Source organism: Perca fluviatilis, chromosome 2 (assembly GCF_010015445.1).
Source record: "Perca fluviatilis chromosome 2, GENO_Pfluv_1.0, whole genome shotgun sequence".
NCBI lineage: Eukaryota > Metazoa > Chordata > Actinopteri > Perciformes > Percidae > Perca > Perca fluviatilis.
Window position 1 is genome coordinate 1,639,209 of NC_053113.1, and position 26,819 is coordinate 1,666,027.

The 26,819-nt window shown below is 40.7% G+C and overlaps 1 protein-coding gene across 1 annotated transcript; it reads right to left on the reverse strand.

The window, feature by feature from the left end:
• Nucleotides 1-296: 296 nt before the first annotated feature.
• LOC120570757 (NLR family CARD domain-containing protein 3-like) lies at nt 297-26,260 on the reverse strand. The gene is given in 13 exon segments (XM_039819284.1): nt 297-1,173; nt 13,829-13,875; nt 14,234-14,407; nt 15,870-16,043; nt 16,139-16,312; nt 16,418-17,798; nt 17,801-18,217; nt 18,365-18,593; nt 18,768-18,846; nt 20,946-21,059; nt 21,602-21,704; nt 25,710-25,865; nt 26,211-26,260. Coding segments are annotated over 11 exon segments (3,414 nt in total). The 5' UTR covers nt 21,691-21,704; nt 25,710-25,865; nt 26,211-26,260; the 3' UTR covers nt 297-637.
• Nucleotides 26,261-26,819: the final 559 nt, after the last annotated feature.

Consider the following 26,819-nt stretch of genomic DNA (forward strand, 5'->3'; position numbering starts at 1 on the left):
TGTGTGTGTTGGTTGGCTGTCCCAGCTGATTTCTGCTGATTGGAAACATCTCCAACTTTCCATCCGACAACTGAAGAAGGAGATCACAGCCCCTACCTTTACACTGAAAGGTTGTTTCTGCCTCAAAAATACACTCAATGGTGACCAGGCAGCGCTGCGATGGCTGCCTTCAAGGCACCTAACCCTAACCCTAACCTAACCATAACCAGTGCCTGCCAACGGAAGGCAAGAGAGTCAACTGATGAATGAAATCATGATGTGATCAAATGAACAAAGGATCGCCCTCAAGATTACAGATATCGATTTTATTAAAAGCATTTAGATACATTAGACTATATGATGATTGTTTATAGAAACGTTTTCCAAATTTTAAATCTATTACAGAATGATTCCAAAAATAAAAGCAATAATAGTTACAAATAACTATTCATTATTATTTTAGATGTTCCATATCATGAAGTGTTTTTAGTCCAACAGTTCAAATGTAGATAATCCCAGAGATGAAATCAGATGAATGTTTTGTGTGTTTGAGTCTCAGATCTGCTTCACAGTGCAGAGTGTGTGTGATGGTGAACAGACTGAACTTTGATTTCAGCAGCTGATCTTCAGTCAGTGTTTCTGTCCATAGGAGAGACTCTCAGTCCTGTAGAGGACACAGACACACTGAGGAACCAGGCCAGAGCCAAAACCCAGGATAAAGAGGTTGAGTGAATGTGGTGTTGAAGGTGTGGAGGTGGATCAGTGAGTCAGAGGAGACTGTGTAGAAGGACAGAGTGCCAGCAGGAACGTCCACATACACTCCTACTCTGTTAGAGAGAGAGGAGGAGGTGATGGATGTTCTTCTGTTATTGTGCCAGACAGAGTAACTTTGTTCATCAGAGCAGAACAGTCTCCAGGACTGATCATTCCCTCCAAACCTACAGTCATCATTGTCTCCTTTCCTGCTGATACCTCTGTAACTCACTGCTATAGCAACCTCTCCTCTCCTCTCAACCTCCCAGTAACAGCGACCAGTCAGACCATCTCTACACAGCAGCTGAGCCCGGGGGTCAAATCTGTCTGGATGATCAGGATATAACTGATCCTCCTCCACACGTGTCACCTTCCTGTTGTTGTCAGACAGTTTGAGTCTTATGTGTACTGTGTTTGTGTCCAGTTCCAGTTCACAGACATCTGATGGAGAGAACAAGACACAATACAGCTGCAGGTTATCATCTGATGAGTTATTAACAACTTTACTGACAATAACTGAAAGAAAATCATTCATTTCATATTCAGCTGTGAGTGATGTTTAACAATCCAGTTCTAACAACATGAACAGTTAGTGAACATGAGAGTCAACATGTCAACAATGTTCAGCTTCTTGTCCTCGTGTTGACCCGATGATGACAGCTGATGATCCAAATCTAGAAACATGAACTGAATAAAGTCTAAGTAATAAAACTGTCACATCTTCTTGTACTGCAGCACAAAGCAGCTCTCAACCATTTGCTTTCTAAAACTGCTATTAGCTGATGTTCACTTCATAGAAATACTATTTCATTTATGAAAATGTAATATTTATAATATGTTTGCGTCTGTGTCTTATATCTTATACCATATCTCCCATCAGGGAGGAACTGGAAGATAAATCTACCTCAGCTCACTTTATTCACATTTTAAACATCTTTGTGACATGAATTATGGCATGTTGCGTTTATGACCTGTGAGGTTTTTTCAACGTTTATTTATTAAAAACGTCCAGAGAAGAAAACTGAAGGCTACATGAACACAACAACTTATGTGTGAATACAAAATAAAGAAACAAAGTTATCTTTCTGTTGGCTCGACTGTTGATTAACGTATGTATGTATGTATTAGTTCTGTTGGCTCAACATGTTTAGTTTGTTCAGTTTGTGGATTTTAAATTAATTCATTAAATCCTAACATCATTCTAGCCACAAAAACAGAAACTTATCTCATAAGAGAAATTTATCTTTGTACTTCAGGCAAGAAAATCTAAAAATCAAGTGTAGGGACATACACAAATACTGTTAAATAAATATAAATAAAGTGTTTCTTTTATACAGTTAACTACATGAATAAATGGTGTTTCAGTTCATAACTGGGTAAATACAATGGAAAATACATTTCCCATGATGCTTTGTTTTGAAGTGAAGTGTAATGTATTTTCAGGGGAGTAATCTAAGTGAATTATTTTCTGTAGAGCTACACTCCTAGCCAATCAGATGACTTTGTTGGGGAGTAGAAAAGAAAGGAGGAAGTCAGAGAGGACATGTAGAGCACGTTGGAGGGAGAACCATGCAGTCAGCAGAGGAGAGAAAAACTAAGTTTAATGTCCAGCTGACTCATGTTTGGAGACTAATGGACTTTTAAATTTTTGGCACAAGTATAATTTTTGCAGCTAACAGTCGTGTTCAACTCTCAGTTTGGTAACTTGTTATCCCGTAGTTTGAAGTGAAGTTCAGGCAGGTTAGCTGTGTTTTTGTTTCCACTAGCTTTGGAAAAGTGTTAACTGTTAACTGTTGATGTTTAAGCTAGCGCCGCCATGAGGGTCAGCTGTAAACACCAGCAGCAGCTTTCACCGAGGACCGGGAGGAACCAGGACTTCACTGGAGGACTAGGACTGTGGTGGCCCCAGAGATTTTCTTTTCCTGGTGCTATGGGGTCGCTCCATGTTTCAGTGATGGTGATCTGAAATTTAGAGTTTCTTTTGACACACACAGCCTACACACACACATACACGCAGATACACACCCACCTCTGACGCGGTTTACTAAGCGAGCGAACGAGAGAGATTGATTTATGTTTTTTAACTAAAGTTAAAACTAGAGTTGCCGAGACAACAGCACCATAAAACTGTGATTAGCCCACCGAACATTTCAAATAGCAGCCACCAAGCCGGGTTTAGACAACCATTACTGCAGCTTTCATACAGTAGCTGTTATTTGTAGAAGAGTAATGCAGCAGGCCAAATACACCACACACAGCTTAACACACACATAAACACACACACACACCAATCCTCACACAGTATTCATACTTGCACACATGGTAAAAATAATGTAGCCTAGTCATATCTGCACCGCCTATGGTCTGGATTGAATATTGCTATAACAATATTATTACAATGAATAAACCGATGTTAAAGGCCAGATTGCTTGTTGGCCAACATTCAAACATAAATGGCAGTTATATTTTAAAGTGTTAAAGTTTTCTACTGATATTTTCTTCCAACTATCTCAAACAGTCTTTCGTGGTGTGTTTATTGCGGCATTTGATATCGAGATGAGGATAAAACAACATATCGGCCCTCATTTATCAACCGTATCAAACGTAGAAACCAGATATGAACGCAGAAATCATCTTATGACAGGCTTTATGTGTGATTCATGAAACGTTTGTATCACACCAATCAGAGCGTGAGAATGGTCGTACGTTGATAAATGCAGCGGCTGGAAACCCTCGTAATTTAAATATCACGCCCCAATATATTCTGGGTTTTGAGGCCTCGCCCCTACAATTAACGAGATGGCGAGATGTAATCCGGCTGCGAAGCGCCACTTTTCAGAGGTGGAGATTGAAACCCTGATATCTCAGGTTCATTTGCACTGACGTAGTAGTAGCCTGAAAACTGGTAATAAAGGCTGGAGAAAGAATGCGGAATCGAAAGAGATCACTGATGAGGTCAACAGTGTTGCCGTAGTAGATCGGACTCCAGCTGAAGTTTATCTAATTTATACATTTGACATATGTTTTCTATAGTCCTAATAGTAATATACAGGCTTCTATCTCTTAGGCCTACATGTAGGTGTGCTTATATTTGAATAAACACACAGTAGCGGAGTTTATGCAGTGTCTTTTATTTTACTCGTGTTTTTTTCATGAGTCAGAACGAGGCAACAGCTGAGGATGAGCGCTTGTCCTCCATGTATAGGCTACCCCCCCCCCGCTGATGCGAGCCATCTGCCCTTAAACAATCCCATGGAGCGCTCCACCGTGGCACGTGTGCGTAGGTGTGCCCTGATGTACCGGCGCATAGAGGTCTTCTAAAAGAGCCAGATCTGCCATTGCTGATAAGTGATCAACTGATGACTTCTTCTCCTGTTAAACTGATTATATGCTGCACCGCCAGTCCACACTGACTCAAAAACTGGCGTACACGAGTTCAGACCAGACGTGAGATTTTATCGCAGTCTACGCTCACGTTCAAATAGATAAATGCCGAGCTTTGCGTAGGAATCGGCGTACGCCCGTCCTACGCCTGTTTTAGGTCGTACGCACGTTTCATCAATGAGGGCCACTGTGCGGCCCTATGGAGGACAGTGTTAATTAGCTGCTGTGACTACTGTCTTGGATAAGGAGGGACTCCGCCGCCGGACCTGAGTGCCACACAGACGGTTGCCTGGTGAACCTGCAGCCTGCAGAGGTTTCATCAGTCCAGCTCGTTAACTCTACTCGGCTGTTTTCTTCTTCGTTAAGAAACGGGGCGATTCTCCACATTGGGAGTGTCACTGAAACAGCCCATTTGTGTAACATCCTGTTGTGTTCTTAAACCCCACAAAAAGAAAAAGTAGACTTCATATTTCACAGTTACTGTTTTCCGTCAGAACGTTATAGATCTCGATGTTTCCGACTGCTCTTGAAGGCAGCTTTATTTCACAGGAGAGAGAGAAAGAAAAGAGACCAGCGAGTGCTCTGTTGTTGGAGGAAACAGTTCAGTACTTGGGTTTCGTTTTTTTCCCATCCAATCCAGCTCGTTGACTCTACTCAGCTGTTTTGATCTTCGTTAAAGCGTAACTCTCGCCAAAATGCAACCTAAGGTCTTTTTGTGACTGTACCCGAGTCAAACTTTCCTTTAAAAGCATAATTAGGAAGGAAGAAAAAAGTGAAAAAAGAAAAAGTGTCAACCTCAGAGTGCATCTGGACGGACTCTATAGGAGGAAATGTCATTCTTATATGAAGCTCCTTTTTCAACTACAAGGTCAATATTGGTTTTCACTAACGACAAAACAAATTCTCTGTGCATTTATATGGAACTAAACTTTAGGAGCTGTCCGTCTTCACTCTCCTCCCTGTTACCAGTGGCGCAAAAGGTGGGTATGCGCTATATGCGCGCATAGGGGCGCAGCACCATGGGGGCGCCAAAGCGATGGTTAAAAAAAGAAGAAAATAAATTATTTAAAATTTATTTTTTATATCTAGCTGCTTTTGTGCGTTTCGGAATCATTTCGAAATCATTTCTGCATTTCCTCAATGTTATTACATAACGAGCGAGCAGGTACAGTAGTGAGTTGTCGTCTATGGAAAAAGATGGATAAAGTAAAAAAGCTGTCAGGGGCTAAAAATAGAAAAAGAAAGAGGGAAAAGGAGATAGCATGTCAAGGGATGCAAAAGCAGTTAAATAAGTGGACGGTGAAAGGCAACAGATAGGATTTAAAGTGTGACGTCTGTGCTTGGAGGCTTGTAAATATTCATGTTAACAGACTAGCTAGTGTTTGCTAACACTGGGAATGTAGCAGCCAAATATTCATGTTAACAGACTGTGTTTGCTAACACTAGGAATGTAACAGCCAAATATTCATGTTAACAGACTAGCTAGCGTTTGCTAACACTGGGAATGTAGCAGCCAAATATTCATGTTAACAGACTGTGTTTGCTAACACTAGGAATGTAACAGCCCAATATTCATGTTAACAGACTAGCTAGAGTTTGCTAACACTAGGAATGTAACAGCCAAATATTCATGTTAAAAGACTAGCTAGCGTTTGCTAACACTGGGAATGTAGCAGCCAAATATTCATGTTAACAGACTAGCTAGCGTTTGCTAACACTGGGAATGTAGCAGCCAAATGGGGGTTTACGGCTAGCTTAGAATATGCAAAACTGAGGTTGCTGAGCTGAAAACTGGAAAATATAAGTTAGCATGTACAATAGATGACAATAATCTGGAAAACATAACTAATACAATAACTCTGGTACTATGGAATCATGCATATATTTTGTTTTACCATTAGCTGTTAGACATATACAGGCTATAGTTACATCTGAAGGGTCACATGGAAGCTGTAATTACAGGGTCACATCTCTCTCTCTCTCTCTCTCTCTCTCTCTCTTTAAAGGTCTGTGCTAAGTGGCTCTCCATATTTGTATTTTTTTAAATACAAAATGTGAATGTAATTTCAACAGCAGCACAACCTTACTGCATAATAGTTGTCTTATCAGATGCCATCACTAGGCTGATTTAAGAATTGAATTGAGGCTGCTATATTTTGAGTTCATTTCATTCAGGTGTGAGGATGGTGGATAAGGAAAGACAGGGGAAGACAGGTAGGTCTAACATTAGGTGGAAGTGTAGGGAGAGCCACTTGATACCAGCAGATTCATTTCTTAATATTATTAATATGGAAAAACTAATATGGGAAATCTATTACATAATGTTTGTTTGACAATATGTCTTAGTGGAGAAGAACACAGGCAAGGAGTGAATGAGACAGACATGAGGTGATGACATCTGGTAGGAGGTCTGTTAGTTAGACCACACTAAACTAAATGTCCAGTATGGTTTGAAGTTTGGTTGACCAACCTATTCACGGTGTCATTTTTTGGGGAAAAAATAGTGCAGACAGAGATGGAAAATATAACAATTAGCCTATGTCTGACACAAAATTGTTGCTGCATACCCCTCTGACACTGGGTAGTTGCGCCCCTGCCTGTTACGGTGCATTCAGAGATCGACTCTTTTTGACTGGCAAGATGGCAGCGAGCGGAGAAACCAACTGAGCTAAAGTGAGTTATTCAAAACCTTTCTTTTTAGTAAACTACTGTGTACACAAACAATGTTTTCAATGCTCGAGATGGCGATGGCGCAATGGATATGACACATGCCTTATAAACTGAATACCGAATCCTCCTCCCATCCTTAGTCCATTAACACAGTAAACACATTAATAAAGTAAACAGCGTCCACAGCCTCTAAAATAGTTAAATGTAACAACTTAATGTTGAATTCACACGCTCTTTTCACATCGTAGGAAAGCACATCGCTATCGCCAGCTGAGTGACTATTACATTACTATAACATTGTACAGCGGGAAAAATGTGTTTTAAAAGTATTTAGGATGATCCGTGTCGCGCTGGATTCGTACCTCCCTCAGCAAAAATAAAACCTTAAGAGTCCACTTCACCATCCACTATACTATCACGTTTATCACACCAGCTACCAGGACATGACTTTGTTTTTTCTTTTCGGTCAGTAGGCCATGAATCACTGTTTATCTGAGTACTCCGAAACAACAGGTTACCTTGATTTAGTTAAATAAATAGATAAATTATAGCAGGCAGCACACAGATTCTGAAACAATGGGTCTAAAACAACTGTTACCCTGGGCTGGAAACGTGATCTCGAAGCTCTCAAACAGCTACAATAAGATGTTCCTTGGATTCATGAAAAGAAGCGATATTTCTATTGACATGGCTCACATGCCTACATCTACGTTTCCAAAGTTATACAGCGCCATGTGACAGAAGACAAAATATTTAACCCAATAAAGGATTTGCTGCTTTTCATTTTATGACCTTAAACCTTACCATGTTCGCCTATATTCCCACACACCATTCCAACCTCATTTATCTTGCAATCACGTAACACACGGAGCTTGTTCTGAATTGGTTCGAAACAACTTGCAACGATGCACTCTTAAGACGAGTGTTGAAAACAAGGTTCACCTTTCATCTTACACCAATTTCAAAACTGATCTTCTGATATCCGGGTGGTGACATAGAGCCTATAGGCTACAACGAAAACAATTCAAAAGTTGGGCGCAAACTATATTTCAAATTTCTTAAACAGAACTTTGTATTGTAGGGTATTCAAATACGTTATCTTCCGTCGTAAACATAACGTTGTAGGCTATTGGAAACGTAGAACAAGGTCAATAGAAATATTGCTTCTTTTCATATCCAAGGTAGCCTATTGTAGCTGTGAGAACCTCGAGATCATGCGTTTCCAGCCCAGGGTAACCAGTTGTTTTAGACCCATTGTTTCACAATCCGTGTGTCGCCTGGTAGAATTTATGACAAATCCTTGCACACAGATAGCGCAGATGGTTAGAGTGCACGGTATCGTTACGTTTTTAAGCCTAAATCAAGGTAACCAGTTATTTTGGATTATTCAGATAAACAGTGATTCATGGCCTACTGAGAGAAAACAAAGTCATGTTCTAAAACTTTTTATGATTGATGTGGTAGTGTAGTGGACAGTGCAATGGTTTGGTATGCTGTTAATTTAGCTGATAAAGTTTCGAATCCAGCGCGATATGGATCATCCTAATTACTTTTAAACATTTTCCCGCTGTACAATGTTATTGTAGGCTAGGGTCGTAAACATAACGTTGTATGCTATTGGAAACGTAGCTGTAGGCATTTAAGCCATGTCAATAGAAATATCGCTTCTTTTCATAAATCCAAGGAACATGTTATTGTAGCTGTTTGAGAGCTTCGAGATCACGTTTCCAGCCCAGGGTAACCAGTTGTTTTAGACCCATTGTTTCAGAATCCGTGTGCTGCCTGCTATAATTTATGATGAATCCTTGCACATGGGCAGCGCAGAGGTGTAGCAGAAGGTTGGAGTGCATGATATAGTTATGTTTTTAAGCCTAAATCAAGGTAACCTGTTGTTTCGGAGTACTCAGATAAACAGTGATTCATGGCCTACTGACGGAAAAGAAAAAAAAAAGTCATGTCCTGATAGCTGGTGTGATAAACGTGATAGTATAGTGGATGGTGAAGTGGACTCTTAAGTTTTTATTTTTGCTGAGGGAGGTACGAATCCAGCGCGACACGGATCATCCTAAATACTTTTAAAACACATTTTTCCCGCTGTACAATGTTATGTAGGGCTCATATTTTCAGTTCAGTTCAGTATAATTTTGATTTGAGTTGCGACATGCAAAGGCCAGTAAAATGTTTATGAATATGTAGCGAATCTGTTGACGTGGGTAGGTTGATAGGTTTACACGGCATCTGGACAGGCTCGGAAACCAGTAGGTGGAAAAACCAGAAGGCACATAACACCGGCCGTTCAGTCACTCCGCTCCCACTGTATTGAGACTAATTTACCGAGAGAACAGCTGACAGCCTGGGAGAGGTACTGTCTGGTTAACACAAGTTTTTAGCTGTGACTGTCCTTCCTTTGCTGTACCTGAAGTTGCTGCACAACTCGTATTCTTTCAGATGTTTCATACGCAAATGTTTTTAACAGCGGCCATGTTGTGTATTGTTTAGGGTCCTCGCCACCAACAGACAAATCGGAAATGCAACGCGTGGATTGGTGGAAAAAAAATTCTAAGGTTTGGCAGAAACTGAACCCCGTCAAAAAGCCCAATAATCGGCCAAATCCGAATCCTGGCTTCAGTGCATCCCTAGTGTAGAGCCCCTGGTGATACTTGGAGCAAAGTCTTATGTTGTGTCGAGCCTTCTTAGTAGCAAGTAGCGATTTTGATGCTATTAGAGTAATGCCCCAAGCACAAAAGGCCATTTGACCGAAAACGAAAATACGTTCTCCGCAGTGGGGGTGTCACTGAAACAGCCCATCTGTGTAACATCCTGTTGTGTTCTTAAACCCCAAACAAAGCACAAGTAGAATTTATATTTCACAGTTACTGTTTTCCATCAGAACGTTATAGATCTTAACGTTTCCGACTGCTCTTGAAGGCAGCTTCATTTCACAGGAGAGAGAGAAAGAAAAGAGACGAGCGAGTGTTTTGTTCTTGGAGGAAACAGTTCGGTGCTTGGGTTTCATTTTTTTTCCCTCAGAGGCAGTGATGTTTCCTGTTTCCTGTACGGGACTCTCACACCGCCTCAAACCATAGCTCTAAACCCACTGACAAGTCTGATCTCTGGTTACATGATTGGCCACCGCAACATTACATGGAGTTGAGTCTGTCTGGTGTGTTGCAGCTCTAAAGGATTTAAGGATTTGTTCCACAAACTTAAGAGCCCCAAAGGTTAAAAACCAAAGCGCGTCATTACATTTGGAACATTTAAAAAGGTTAAACTGGTTAAATCCCAAAAATATAAATAATGTTTAAAGTGGTAACCGTTTTATATTTGATAAGCTAAAATCGTCTAAAGTATTGGTTTACTCTGGTGTGTTCTTGTGAGAGAAAGAAAGGAGTTTTATTTTATTTAAAAGGGTAACTTACCTATGTACAATTTAAGTCAACTGCCAAAGTTTTATATTTAAGTGAAAAAGGGTTAGAGGACACATGCTTGAAATGTACTCGGACGCGTAACTATCGGTAAGCAGGGTAAATGGTGCTTATGGGCCCGGACCAATCAGGGGCCCGCAACACTGGAAGATATTGATTGACAGCCGGGGCCCCCTATCGCATTTTCATTACTTGCGACAATCCCAGCAGTCCCAGGTGCAGCCACTGACCAAGCGGGAGCGAGAACAGGTCAAATTAATTTCCTAGTTTCTGTTATGAAGACAAGACGTGTGTGTGACTCGAACATCTCACATTTACCAACAAAACGTACAGCGATAGACCGTGCAAAACTTTTCAGACCGTCCTGCCAACATGTAGACATTTTAACATCAATGTACACTGTCACTGAAGCTGCTGCTGTTTCAATACTGTCGGCTCTCTGCAGCGGGCGGGGCTGCTGCTCCATTTCCCCCGCGACTGATGCGCGCACGTGCACACACACACACACACAATCACACACACAATCACACACACACACAATCACACACACACACACAATCACACACAGTGGATGCAGGAAAAAACGCAGATGAGACGTCCACGATGACCTAAATTGAGGACAGCTACGCTAAGTGCAATGATAAGTTAAAGTCCAATAAGTACTTTATCAAACCGTATGAATGTGTGTCCCAGCCCAGGATAGGAAATTAACTAACAATGTAAAGATCAACAAGCCACTGATAGTGACAAATATGTTCATATTTGATTAATTCAATAAATTATTATTTTTTGTCTTAAATCCACCAGCCACTTTCATATTATCCCAACATTTGCAGCATCCTGAGCCTTTTTGGTAAGGTTCCCTAGGAAATCTCAGCTCAGAGTAATTCATTAATAATAATAATAATTATTCCCCAAAACAAGTATATATATATACTATATTTTTTGCAACTTTCACTGTCTTCTACAACTTCATTGCAACAAACATACAAAAGACATTGCAACTTTTATCGCAATTTTTTACAAAAGCTCCCGTGAAATCAGGCATTTTTGGGCCGCAACAATCTCAAAAACAGGACGCAAAATCCTGGAAGGACTGCCCTTGTGTGTTTTTTCATGTGTTATGGTGCGCATTCACCCGTGTTTTTTGTTGTTGTGGTGCACGTAGGCTACTCCTGATTTTGTCAGTCATCTCATCTCTTATATGCAGTGTCTCTATGATCCTATCCTGTCCTATTCATGGTAGCCTACTCGTGGACATTGCACCGTCATCACGTGCTATAGTAGGGTGGCCCGCCTTGATAATCCTGCTTAAAGGAATATTTCACCGCTGGAAAGCTGAATATATCTTTAAATTGGGTCACTTATGTAGTAGAAATGTGAAAAAAAATTGAAATTGGTGCCTTCTAGGCCGAGAAAAGCCAGAAAATGTGTTTTGGTCTTATATGGATGAAAAACACCAAATCCCAGAATGCACCTGCTTCGTTGCTTTGAGTCCACTCCCAAGCCAGCGTCTACCGCCGCAGACCGACAGAGGCATTTAACTCAACTCAAGCGTGTTTTATTGTCATTTCAACCATATACACGAAACAATGTTTCATCGTGACTCAAGTGGTGTTACACATTTAACATATATAAAAACGACATTATATAAAAAACGACATACCGAAACAGGCTACATTTAGTACACACACTTTATAGGCTCGCAAAGTTCAGCTAACGCATACTAGCATTAGCGCTTGGTGGGCTGTAAACACCCGCGCGACGTATACACACGCCGGAATTAGTGTGTAATGTAGAATGGCCCATTTAACAGTCACAAACTCCACCAGCAGTTAACAGTTAAATGGATACAAATCACCACATTTCTGCGCCACTCGGTGTTAACACAGCCCACCTCTTTTACCCGGCGACAGAGCATCTCTAGCTCGGAGGGCTAGCAGGCCTGGTAGCTGGACAGTCCGGTACACTATTCAGGCAGGTTTCCACAACAACAAAAACACGGCAGTCTCTGAACTCACGTTGGGAGTGTCGTTGAAGTTGGATGTAGTCCAGTTTGTGGTCTAAATGAGCGGACACTTGCAAGCAGGATCCATAAAGTTCAGCTTACGCGCATACTAGCATTGGTGTAGCTAAACACAGAGTATAAACACAGCCGTGAATTAGCGTGGAATGTCGAATGGTCGGCATTTAACAGTCACACGCTCCACCAGCAGTTAGCAGTAGCTAGTTGGATTTTATTTCTACACCAGTCCGTTTAACACAGCCCACCTCCACGGGCCAGCGAAGCAGCCTGGTAGCTGGATAGTCCCGGTTCCGGTACACTGTTGTTCAGGCATGTTTCCACAACAACAAAAACACAGCAGTCACTGAACTCACGTTGGGATTTTCGTTGAAGGAGGATGTAGTCCAGCTTGTTGTTTAATGAGCAGACACTTGCAAGCAGGATGGCTGGGACAGGTGGACAGCTAGCGTTAGCTTTCCACCTAGCTGATGAAGATGTCCCCTAGCCGGCTAGCGGCATTGAGCGACACCGCTGGTCTCCGCGTAAGTACGGCCGTGGAGTGTGCCGAGTATTGCGTCTGTAATAACGTTTCCTCCATATTCTCCGATCTGTACCGATGTATCCCGGTGGTACACACGTCCGGTAGTTTGAATGCAGATAATTGTTGTAAATGTTTTCTGCTGAAAACCAAAAGCCTGTTTAGCGAAGATTCAAGATGGCTGACAGTCGTTTATCATTCGAATACCTCGACGAACTCGGCAGTCCAACCTCGGTGGGCGTGTTGAAAACATACGGAGTAGATCCTACTACTGGCTGTAGTCCTTTGCCTCTGGCCCAAAAATCTTCCAATGACGCAAAAATCGGCATTTTACGTCATCGGAAGATTTTTTCCAGGCCCCAAATGCAGAGATCTCTCGTCTCAGGGGGACATGAGGGAGGGAGGCACGGTCATTCAGAAATACTATCGGGTTTCTACTGATACAAAGCTGAATGCTAAATCGGTGAAGTATCCCTTTAAGGGCCCGTTGTTGGCTCATTACGCCACTGAATGTATTGGTAGCAATCATTTTCTCTAAGGGATTCTTAAGTGCATTGGCACATGTTAAGAGTTTTATTTGAGACTGTAAAAGCAGTAAAGATGTTTATGTATAACATAAAGGGATATCTTGAAAAAAAGACTAAAACAAAATATTTGAATACAACACAAAAAGATAATCCAGAATAGTAAAATACATTTGTTTGTGTTATACATTTTACCTGACTATCCTGAACATTTCATTTTACTACGGTTTACATGTAAAATACCTGACATTTGTTTCTGGGGAAATACCGATATAGCTCATAGTGTGTTGGGTAGTTCAACAGTGGAGGCACCGTGCTATTGTTTCTTGATTATTTCTTCATAGTTACTTATGCCTATAATAATAACATCCACTGGTAAAGGGAGAGTTATCCAATTCAACATCACCTACTAAGCACTCAGGATCCTGTTCAGTAAAACATTGAAATAGAAAGTAACCTCATCTTATAATATACTTCCAGCACCAGGAAGGAGTTAAATTAGTGTAACACACAGCTGAGTTCTCTTAGAGCAAACTTAAAACACACTCACACTTCCTCACACCAGGTCTCAGTCTCTGCGGTCCACCATGGTCCACCCTGCAGGAAGAAACAAAGTCACAATCAACTTCATACTCCAGGGCTGTGGATAATTGCAAGGTTTAACCGTGATAGTGTGAAATGAGACGAATTTCAGCTACCTGTAACACTACAAAAGTTGATTAGGAAAAGTAAGTACTCAACTTGAAAGTATGTTGCATAAAAGTGATATGTAAGTTGATTAAATCTTATTTTGTTAATGCCAATCAAATCGTTCCAGACCTCTGACCTTGAGTAAAAATCAGTATTTGTGTTATAAGATTGAGAACCCCTGTAATATACCTTCACTTTCAACAAGATTCAACAAGAACCTGAGTTTATCAGTTAGTGACAAAAAAAAGTGTTCATCCATCCATACCTCAGAGTGTCCAGTCTCCAGTTTGGATCCTCCAGTAAAGTAGAAAGCAGCTTCACTCCTGAGTCTCCTAGATGATTGTAGCTCAGGTCCAGCACTCTCAGATGGGAGGGGTTGGATCTCAGAGCTGAGGCCAGAGAAGTACAGCCTTCCTTTGAGATCATACAGCCTGAGAGACTACACACACACACACACACACACACACACACACACACACACACACACACACACACACACACACACACACACACACACACACACACACACACACACACACACACACGCACATACACACACGGTCAATTCAGGTAGGACCTGGCCACAACCCGGGAGCAATATATAACAACTACCCTTAGTGCTAGAAATGGGTGGGGCTTTACAGTCCAGCTGTACATGACAAGAAATATTGGTGTGTAGCTACTTTAAATTGTCATTGTACATTAGAGAGAGAAAGATAAATAAACCTTATTTTATAATTGTTTTGCAGTGATTACATTCTAAAGCTCAAATAAATAATCAGATGATTTTGTGGAGACTGATTTCTCCTCCTCTGCGTATTTATTGCAGCTGGATAAGGAAGAAGGTTTATGCTAGTATCGATTTTTGACTGGGATTGCATTTAATTGCCCCGTCCTGCTGTTGTTGAAGCTGCCTGTACAAACCCAGCGTAATTAGTGAGTCACTAATTTTAGGCTCAGAGCTGAATGCTAAATGTAGCCTATTTGGCATTGCTTCTAATGCTATTTCTCTGTTCTGACTTACTGTGCATTGTGTAGGACCTTTATGTCTCTGTCTGTGATGTCAACATGCCTATCCTGATTTGGTCTGGTTTCCCCATGGGCAAGTTACTGTCACTGTATTTGATGTTGACTTTAATTATGTGAAAAATGTTACTGGAGAAGATACATTCCGGTGTCAAAGACACTATACTATTTAATACACTGTATTTTATATAGCAGAAAGGCCTTAGAAGCTAATGTTTTAATTTATTTATGTTATATCTTACTGTGAGAGAGACAAGGTATTGTAAGACATATATTGTCATACTTTTGTTAAAAAAACTTTCCACTATATGATCACAGTTAAAACAAGTTTAATAAAGAGCAGAACTCCTGATAACTGTTTCTATGTCTGTCTGTGATGTGGACATGTGCAGATCCACATACACAACATAGTGAGACTGTCAAAAAGGGGATCGTCACATTGGCTTGAGCCTTCCTCAGGGTGTAGCGAAGGTAAGCTGAAAAGAGTAAAGGAAGCTAAAAAGAGAACAGAAGAGAGTAGCCGAGCTTCTGCCAGACAACTCTGACTTGCTTTTAGACGTTGGAGAGAGTTTTGCAAAATAAAAAAGGGCAGGACAGCGAGCTGGCCTTCTTGTTGTTGGACTATTTAGTAATATTAGCTGGTTGCTACGTCTTGTTGATCCTTTGACTCTGTTAGCAGAGTTGTTGACTCGCTAGATTTCGATTACAAGTAATGTCATCATAAAAAATGCATGTGTAGAGGTATGATATTTATGATAGCAGTGTAGAATTAAATTACTGTGAAACTATAGGGACACAAATCGAGAAAAAAATATTAATGTTACACAATGTTGCTTTAACTTGCATTGTTACTCAGGACCTAACTGAACACCAACCTGAGAGTTTGCAGTCTGCAGTGTGGACTCTTCAGTCCAGGAGACACCAGCGTCACTCCTGAATCCTGCAGGTCGTTGTTACTCAAGTCCAGCTCTCTCAGACTAGAGGACTGGGAGCTGAGAATTGAAGACAGAGCTTCACAGCTTCTCACTGAAAGGTCACAGTCACTCAGTCTGAAAGGGATTCAATAAAAAGTAAATCCAATAATTAACATAGGAAAAAAATAACTGCTCAGAGGGTGATACTTTTTAATTAACTGAACACCAACCTGAGAGTTTCCAGTCTGCAGTGTGGACTCTTCAATCCAGAGGACAGATGATCTACTCCTGAATCCTGTAGGTCATTTTTAATCAGGTCCAGCTCTCTCAGACTAGAGGACTGGGAGCTGAGAACTGAGGACAGAGCTTCACAGCTTCTCTCTGACAGGGTACAGCCACTCAGTCTGAAAAGGAATCAGCAACAGATAAGAACACAGATACAAACAAACAAAAACAAATTCTAATTAAAGAAAAACTAAATTAATCTGGATAGTTCTGTGTGCACGTACAGAGCTTTGTTGGAGGCTTTGACCACTGGCAGCAGCCTCAGAAGAGCCTCCTCTGAAGCAGAGTATTTATTCAGGTCAAAGACGTCTAGATTGTTTTCTGATGACAGTAAGATGAAGACCAGAGCTGACCACTGAGCAGGAGACAGTTTATTTGTGGAGAGACTTCCTGAACTCAGGGCCTGTTGGATCTCCTCCACTAGAGAACCATCATTCAGTTCATTCAGACAGTGGAACAGATTGATACTTCTCTCTGCAGACAGATCCTCACAGATCTTTGTCTTGATGTACTCGACTGTTTTCTGATTGGTCAGTGAGCGACTTCCTGCATATGTCATCAGACCTTGTAAGTGTTTCTGATTGGTCTGCAGTGAAAGACCCAGGAGGAAGCGGAGGAACAGGTCCAGGTGTCCATTTGGACTCTCTAAGGCCTTGTCCACAGCACTCTGATAGAGACGTTTTACTTTAGGTTTGACACTGAAGGCATTAGGCAGCTGGGATGTTGATTGTTCTTCTGACAGCAGATTGACTCCAGAGTTGATGAATGTCAGATGAACATGAAGAGCAGCCAGAAACTCCTGAACACTCAGATGGACGAAGCAGAACACTTTGTCCTGGTACAGTCCACTCTCTTCTTTAAAGATCTGTGTGAACACTCCTGAGTACACCGAGGCTTCTCTAATATCGATGCCACACTCTGTCAGGTCTGATTCATAGAAGATCAGGTTGCCTTTCAGCAGCTGTTCAAAAGCCAGTTTTCCCAGAGACTCAATCATCTTCGTTTTTTTATTCCAGTTTGAATTGGTCCCAGCTCCTCCATCATACTTGATGTTCTTCAGTTTGGACTGAACCACCAGGAAGTGGATGTACATCTCAGTCAGGGTCTTGGGCAGCTCTCCTCCATCTCTGCTCTTCAACATCTTCTCGAGAACTGTAGCAGTGATCCAGCAGAAGACTGGGATGTGGCACATGATGTGGAGGCTTCGTGATGTCTTGATGTGGGAGATGATTCTGCTGGCCTGCTCCTCATCTCTGAATCTCTTCCTGAAGTACTCCTCCTTCTGTGGGTCAGTGAACCCTCTGATCTCTGTCACCATGTCAACACAGTCAGGAGGGATCTGATTGGCTGCTGCAGGTCGTGTGGTTATCCAGAGGCGAGCAGAGGGAAGCAGTTTCCCCCTGATGAGGTTTGTCAGCAGCACACCCACTGAGGTGGACTCTGTAACATCAGTCAGGATCTCAGTGTTGTGGAAGTCCAGAGGAAGTCGACACTCATCCAGACCATCAAAGATGAACACAACCTGGAACTCTTCAAACCTGCAGATTCCTGCTTCTTTGGTTTCACTGAAGAAGTGATCAACAAGTTCCACCAAGCTGTACTTTTCTCTTTCAGCACATTCAGCTCTCTGAAAGTAAATGGAAATGTGAACTCAATGTCCTGGTTGGCTTTGCCTTCAGCCCAGTCCAGAGTGAACTTCTGTGTTAAGACTGTTTTCCCGATGCCAGCCACTCCCTTTGTCATCACTGTTCTGATTGGTTCATCTCTTCCAGGTAAGGTTTTAAAGATGTCTTCACATCTGATTATTGTTTCTGGTCTGTCTGGTTTTCTGGATGCTGTTTCAATCTGTCTGACCTCATGGTCATCATTGACCTCTGCAGTTCCTCCCTCCATGATGTAGATCTCTGTGAACATCTGACTCAGAAGGGTTGGGTTTCCTGCTTTAGCAATCCCCTCAAACACACACTGGAACTTTTTCTTCTGGTTAGTCTTGAGTTTACGCTGACAAACTCCAGAACGACTTCCTGAATGAACACACAAACAAGGAAGATTAATAAGTCAAAGAACATATTTCAACATTTAGATGTCCTCAAAAAATAAGTATATATTTGAATGCATCTTTTCAGACATTAGTAAATGTCACATTTAAAAATCTGTTAAAATCCTCTTACTGCTCTGCAGACGATCAGCCAACTCCTCCTGCTTCATTCTCCTCAGGAAGTGCAGTGTGATCTTCAGAAATGCCTCTCTGCTCCTCCTCCTCTGCGCCTCATCCTCACCATACAAAACCTTCTCATCCTCCCTCTGACTCTCTAAGCATTCTGGGTAATCTGGATTCAGAACCTTCTGAAACTTCTTCAGCTCGTTCTTTACAAAAGTGACGATGCTTTCCTCCAACAGCTGGAACAGAATGACCAAGTGAACATTTAGCTTAAATAACTCAACATGTGCTTCATCTCTCAGTCTGAAGGTCTGCTGGTTTAAAGAGAGCAGCATGGACTACTGGGATCTGAATGGTAGTTTATCATTTAATCTGTATTTAATATTGAAAACTTTCTTTTAATATGTACACACCATAAATATGGAGTCCAGCTCTGTTTGCTGCTGCAGATCAGACTGACCACCGAGGCCCTCTGAGCTCTCCTGGTGAACTCTGTAGAGAAAACATTAAGTGTAAGAACTGCACACAGTCCTTATAATGACAAAATGGCAACTGTGGCTATTGAGGTAACACAATGGAGTGTGATGTGGTTCAGGTCAATAGTTTAGACACATACATGGATGCGTTCATTGGCTACATCACTAAATGCATCAATGACGTCTTATGGAGGATTACTGAACAGACATTCCCAAATCAGAAGAATCTTTTTTAACAGGGACAGCAATGCCACAATATGAGCTACTAAATGGCAGAAGGTGCAATTCAATACACCATTAGTTTTAGGATTTATTTAGAGCCAACATGCTTTATCTTCGTTGTTTGTTTCCATAACTCACTCACAGGGAAGGAAAAATGTTCTTGTATTGACAAATGCCTACAACACAGGGTTTTGGGATTTTGGAAGTACAAGAAGTAAGGTATGTACTCCGGAGAACTATGAGCAGTGTGAAGTAGTCTGGATGAATATAATTATATTTCCAGGATAATTGCCTGACATCTGGCACGTGCCCTTCACCTTCCGATCTCTTTGTTGCCATTCTCCAAATCCCTTTGCTACGGGAAACAACAACACATTACAAGCTAGCAAGCTACAAACTGAAAATGGCAAGTTTTCAAAAAATTAAGATCGTGCAACAAGGCAAATAATGTTTACGGCATTTCCTCTCTAACTGGGACATTTTGGGAAAGATTGTGGGATTGCTGTGGACGAAGTACACACAAAATTATACTGGTAAGAGCCAATGAGGTTTAACCATGTATCAGCTAATTTAAATAGCTCACGTTACTGTATTGTGTCAACAGTTAACTTCATTTAATATTGAATGTGGCGTTTTCTTTTGCGGGGGGGCAAATGTTCCACCAAAACAAGTTCTTCCCAAGACTATTTTGCAGAGCCACCGTTGCTGCGTCCGGAGCTTAGCACATTGGCACATATGATTTTTGCTTGGGGTTTGTGGAGCCTGGGCTGTCTACAGAGACCACTTTTTTACAGTGTGTTCTGGGGACAGCCAGCTAAGAGATAGTGAGGAGATGTTCGCTGTATGTGACAAAAAATGTTGTAGCCTAAAAAACATGTGACATGGCTTAGAGCACCTTTAAGGTGTGTGCAGATCAACTGGAAGATGTCTTCGTAGACATTTCCAACCTCTCTTTGCTCCAGAAAAACATTGAGCATTGTTTTTATGTCATTCTGCTGTGCTGTCCCATTGTGGATGTTTTGTATTATTATTGTTGCTAAAAATATATTGAAAAAATAATAAATCTGATTAGCTTAGCCTGACCCTCAGCCATGTCACCTCCCTCTGAAGTTACAGATAGTTTTGAATTGTTGGTTACACAGAGAAAACTGAAAAAGTTGAGATTAAAAAGAAAAAACTGTTGGAGCAGGATGTGTCAAAATGTGCTAAATTAACTGACATGCTCCTTAGTGGAAAGGCCAAAGTTAGCACTGTCAGCGAGAGCAGCACTGATGAAGCAGGACCAGGACCCAGAAGAAGAGACATGACAGGTGCACTATTGGTATGTTTGGCAATAATATGTGTGCATTAGGTCAAAGTGGGTTTGAGAAGGAATATGCATTTATTATGCTATTATAACAATGACTTACTAAACTCATTAATATATGCCGATAATTCTAGTCTATCACAAGTTTACAAGTCTTTTATTTTGTATGTAAATACAGTATTCAACGTATTCAAGTTTATTACTGTTTCTGTTGTTATTAGTTAAGTCCAGTCATGGTGGTGGTGAGGAGGAAAATGATGAAGAGGAGGAGGACAGGCAGGAGGAGTATGGAGCAGGAGGATCCAGCACAGATACAGTGAAAGGTACAAGTCCATTGTGCAGGGCTGTATAACTTAGCGTTGGGTTGTTTTTGTCTCTTTATGTAGTGTTATTATTACTACTGTTAAAATGACTTCCAAAAAAGGTTCTGATCTGGTTCATTGGCATTTCTTTAAACCAATTAATCTGTTTGGTGGTTCTGGTCCTGGTATCACTGGGCATCAGATCAAAACCACATTTTGTGGCATCGCCGAACCTCGACCATGAAGCTCAGAGAGTCTGATAATAACAAAGTTTTAAATTCTGACCTTTCATCAACAGCTTGTCCATCTTTAAACTGCATAGGATGACCCATAGACCAGTCACTCTTCATGGACACACAGCTGGGTTCAGGTCCTGGTTTCTGCTGCTGCATCCTGATACAAACAAAGACACTAGATGAGTAACTATTCACCAAAATGTAATCTGATGACAGATGCTGACTCATTGTTGGCTCTTTGTTGACTAATAAAGTAAGAAGTTAATTTTATTTATATATTCATACAGTAGGTGTACACTGTGATGTCACTGCCACATTATATCGTTGAGTCTTACAACAGACTACGAAGCTCTGGACAAAGTCTGGATTCTTCTCAGGAGAGGCAGATAATAACAAAGTTCACTTTTAAATTCTTACCTTCCATCCGCAGCTTGTTCATCTTTAAACTGAATAAGACGATCCATAGACCAGTCACTCTTCATGGACACACAGCTGGGTTCAAAGTCTTTTCATGCATCCTATTCACCAACAAAAATGAAATCTGAGTGTGTCTCATCTCAGTTGATAATCAGTCGTTGGCTCTTTTCTGACTAATAAAGTATATAGTTAATATTATATACATATATATTCAGTGTGAATCCTGATGGAGGAGTGATGTGAGTGCTGAGCTCTAACATGGAGAAGAGTCCATCATCATCATCTCACCTCTGAGCTTTGGTCTGGCTGTCATGGTCCCCACACAGAGTGGTTTTAGAGGGAGGGGCTCCCTCCTCTCTGTCCTCACACTGACTCATAGCAGAGTCCTCACCTGCTGGGAGACATGACCTCTGTCACTATAACAAGCTTTTCATCACAGGACACATTAGTCTCTCATTCCTCTCTAACATGTCACAGATACTGTAGAAAACAGAGAATCAGCTGCTCTTTCCTTCAGGCACACACAAACCAAGTCTGTCTCAGTAGTTGGAAGATGGCCGTGGTTTGAATACAATGCATGACGCCAGGTGGATCTAAGTAGTCTGACAAGTTCTGACACATCCTTCATTTACACTGATGATTTAAGCTGTCCCCCATCAAATGATGGAGTTCTACTATCTGTCCACTAGATGGAGCTAACTAACCATCTAATGAACTAAAGAGCAGCAACATCAACTCTCTGCTGCTCATGACTGTAAAAAACAAACAAATAGGCTGTTACATAATATCTAGGGCTGAGGGGAAGTAGAAGAAGGGAAGTGGAACTGATGACTTTAGTTGATAATATTTCTGTACTATTACTTTGATAGACTAAATACATTTAGCTGATAATACTTGTGTACTTTTAACTCAGTAATATCTTCAAAAGTAGAACTTTAACTTTAAGGCTTTGACAGTGTGTATTAGTACTTTTACTGCAGTACAGAACAAACGAGTTTGAGTCATGAGTTGTGGGTTTGAAATATGAATAAGTGATTTTTAGTAATGTTTGATGAGTCATTTCTTGTCCTCACACTAACAGATCACCTCCAGTCCTGTCTCACTTTGTCAGCAGAGCTACATTTGATTTCTCAAATATTGATTTGGAAACAGCTCCATTATGGTTAGCATGGTTAGCATTGGTTAGCTCCTGTTGTTAGAGCAGCTGGTGACCCTGAACACGGTGGCTGTTAGGATTACGAGTTGATAACTGTTACAGTTAACCCTAACCAAACTAAACTCTTCTCCAACTAAACACATTTTTACAGTTTAATGAAAGATCAAAAATCTGCTGAAAAGTGTTACTTACCAGATGTTTAACGTAAAGGAAACATCCGTGTCACACCAAGACAAAGTCCAAGTAAAAAACTGGAAGTACACCAGTGAGAAAGAGGAAGGGAGGAGGAGATGGAGAAATGGGGTACTTTCTATAAAATCATCTCTCAATGCAAATCAAACCAGCTATTAGGCTAACTGAAATAAAACCAAGCCAGTCTCTACGTATGGTGAAGGGTATGTGAGGATGATTAATCCCAAAGGCCAAGGGAACTTTATCAGGATGCATAGTATCCTGGATCCCTGAAATAACTGGCCTTTAAAATAATAATCTGCCTGCCTCTAAGGGAATTTAACATAGGGGTGGACTGACTTATGCCCCCTGTATTTTAAGGAAGAACATTTATTTATTTACGATACATTATTCATTCACAAAGAAAATTGGTGTCCTTAAAGGTTGGATTTTTTCCTCATTTTTTATTGTATTGTATGATAAATAAAATGCTCTTATCCATGTGCTGGTTCAGGCCTCTTGTACCTGTAGATATCAGAGGCTTGTTTAGGTTTGTATGTTAAGCCAAACGCCTCCGGGGGCATGTAGTTGGTCATCCCCCTCCCTCTTTATCGTCCTTCTTGGAAACCTGTGTGACGCTGTAAGTAATCCGGGTAAGGCCAAAATCTGTAAACCAGGCACGGCGCCAGGATTCCAGTTTTGGATGGACCAGACCAATTGTGGGTGGGCCTTAAATTAAAAACGTTATCAAATCCCTGTTTAACCTAATACAAATGACTGGCTAATATAGGCTACTGTTATATTATATATATTATATGTGCTTACATAATAAAGATTGTAATAGCTTGATGCTATTTATATGTTGTTGCATTGTAAAAAGTTTCGGTGCAAAGGACGGACCTATCCGCGATCGCTCTCCTTGGTTCTGCCCAAAAGAAGAGCGCTTTGGAATCTCCATTACGCACCATACCTGGCTGTGCTATAGGGCATCTCTCCTAACCTAAGGCCTATAGACTGTAAAAGTGGTCAGGAATCTAATATTTCCCCAAAACATAGTTTAGTTCTGCTCGTATAACATGAGGCCGAATATTTCACAATTCTTTTCAACTGTTTTAAGTTTTCGATAATACAAATCAACAACACTGCCCGACAGTTTCAATCAATACTCGGCCACAGAACGTGTTCATTGACAACGTCATCTGTCATGTAAAACAAGACTCAAGTTATTTCCTTACTTTAGTGTGATGATTCATGTTATAAACATGTTTAACAAAAATAAATAAATCGCATTAATAGCCCTAAAGCATTACTGGCCATAACAAGAGAAAACCATGAGGGAACAACAACTTGACAACATTAACAAGCTGTTATAGAAATAGAATTGCGCCTGCAGCTTCTGTAGCGGGTTATGAATTGATTATTTTAATCCATATATCTCATATAACGACATAATACAATACAGGCAGAGTAGCCACATACCTTACTATTATCCTCTGGCGGTCCTACACAATTAAACTCAGCAGAAGAAGTGACCGGATACTTTAGCACTGGTTGAGTTGCGGGCTCATCCACAGAAGACCGATCCACAGGACTATATCCATAGGGGCTATATCATCCACTCGCGAGGCAGAGGCAAAGGAACTATAGCACCGACGCTGGTCGCGCTAAATAGACATGACCAGTTTTTTTAAATTGTTTTTGAAAACTAAACATTAAGACAATTTTAGCACAAATTATGAGATTATTTGCCAATTTTTAATAGTTCTTCACCAAATTATAATATATTAATTAATTCATGTTTTTTGAGGAAATGTTTTGGGTGGGCCTGTTGAAAAGTGGGTGGGCCTAGGCCAGTCAGGCCCACCCATAACGCCGAGCCTGCTGTAAACTGCAGAAAGAATTAGCAAAGAGAGGAAGGTGGCAGAAAAGGGATTTACTTTGAGTATTTTCTTTTTATGCCACTTACTACTTCTATTCCACTGCATTTGTTGTTTAGTTACTTTACAAATCAAGAATTTTGCAAACACAGTATACAAGGAGCTTATCAAATGTGTTTTGCAGTTCATACAGTACAGCTGAAACATTTAGTCCAATAATTAATCAATTTACACTATTGTATTAATTGAGAACTATTTTGATAAGCAACACTGTAAAGAAAATGAGGAATGTAATGGTTTAAATTATCTTAAGAGGAAAACAAAGAGGAAAATTGTATTTATTTGACACATCTTCAAATTGTTACTTTTGGACATGATACAAAATTTAGTTTTTCATATTACTGCTGTGAGAATACACACAATTGTAAAAAATTTAATTAAATTCATAAAATCCAGAGAACAATCTCTTAATATTTGCCTTTTGCATTGAGTTTTAACCCCGCGTGGCCTTTTGTTCTTAGTGTAACGAGATCTTGTGAGAGACGCGCAAACCTTAGTTGAATCATAACATAGTCAGAGCTGCTCCACTGAAGGCAGCGCCTGACCTAAAGCCAGATATCTGGTTGCATTTCAGATTTACAAACTATAAAGACAGAGAAGACACATGCAGGTCTTGACTTATATCGCCTGTGACTGTACGGATACAAATACGGATATAAGCCTTCATGCTAACTAAAAGAAATAAGTCACTTGTGTCGACATGACGCGTACCGCTTCTGCAGCACACCCTCTGAACTAAATTATTAGTGTCCCTGAAATATCCCAAATTGATATTTAATGGAATCGGAAAAAAATGTATTCCTGAAATCAGTGCTAATGTGAAGTTATTAATTGAACAAATTTTCTTATTCAGTCAAAGATCAGTTTTACTCCTCTTAATAATGCTTCATACTGTACAATGTTAACACCTGGAGTTTGGCTCTTTTAAAACAGTAAAACACTTTCACTTCCTTTTTATCTAGAGTCATTTCTGCTTATTATCAAGTTGCAACATTTAGGGAAAAAACATGTATCTTTCAGGGTTACAGTACATGTCTTTCAGCCTTTATGTAGTCTCCATAAAATGTGCAAACTATTATAACAATATAAAGTAAGCATGAGGCCTGACCTCCCCTGAAAGCCTGGGACTCACCTTGACATTGAGAGAGTCGTCCAGCAGCACGTTGGGGGGCTTCAGGTCCAGGTGGAGAACGGGACGGGGCAGACTGTGGAGGAAGTTTATACCCAGAGCCACTTGGTGAGCCAGTCTGAAGACCAGCGGCCAGGGTGGAGGTCCATCCAAGGCTTCCTGTAAGATTGTTTTCAAAGTTACAGATCGACAAATAGTGGAGTCAGTGAGCAATAAATACAACTTCTGCTTTGTATACACTACCATTTCAAAGTTTGGAATCATCCGTTATATTTTAGGTTGTTTCTTTTCCTTCAAAATAAACAATTTGAACGTAAAAACTGCATAATTCCAACATTTACATTTGATTTTCTTTTGGAATGACAAGATTCAAATTTCAATTTAGTCAATCATCACTTTTGTTCTTTTTTAAAATCTTAAATTCAAAACTTTTACTTGAAGCAGAGTACTTTTTTACAGAGTACCTCTAAGTTAAAGATGAGTGGTTCTTCCACCCCTGGTTACCTGTAGGGAGGCCAGTGATCCTCTCTCCATGAGCTCCATGACCACACCAAGCTGTGCTGAAAAGTCAGACTTGGTGCGCTATGGAGCTCATTGGCCACTCCCAAAACCCCATCACTACAGCAGTTTACACCAGTTCTGACGACTGTGCCAATTTTCTTGAGTTTTTCCAAGCATCCCAAGCTTTACAAATAATAATCTCTAATAAAATAAAAGGGTGCTCGCACCATTCGGTGTTAGGTCCCTAATTAATAGTTTTTATTTTCTCTTCCTTTAGGGCTCTTGACGGCAGAGGGCCCCTAAGTCCCCTTCCACCCTGGGCTGGCTCTGGTCCATCTAGAAAAATAGTTATAAAGACTGGTGCAGTCTGGGACAGTTGAGACATGGACTGTGCTAAAGGGTCTTCAATAATACAAGGTCAGTCTCAGTGTTGGAAGATGGCTGTATTTGAGCACGTAACACAGAGTTTTAAGAGTTAAAAAACAGACAGAAAAAGTTCACAGCATTTTTCACTGATGACACGAACACAGAAGACAATCAAACTGTTGCTTTTTTACGGCTTTTTAGGACATACAAACAACTTTACATGTAAATATTGGCGACATTTTACTG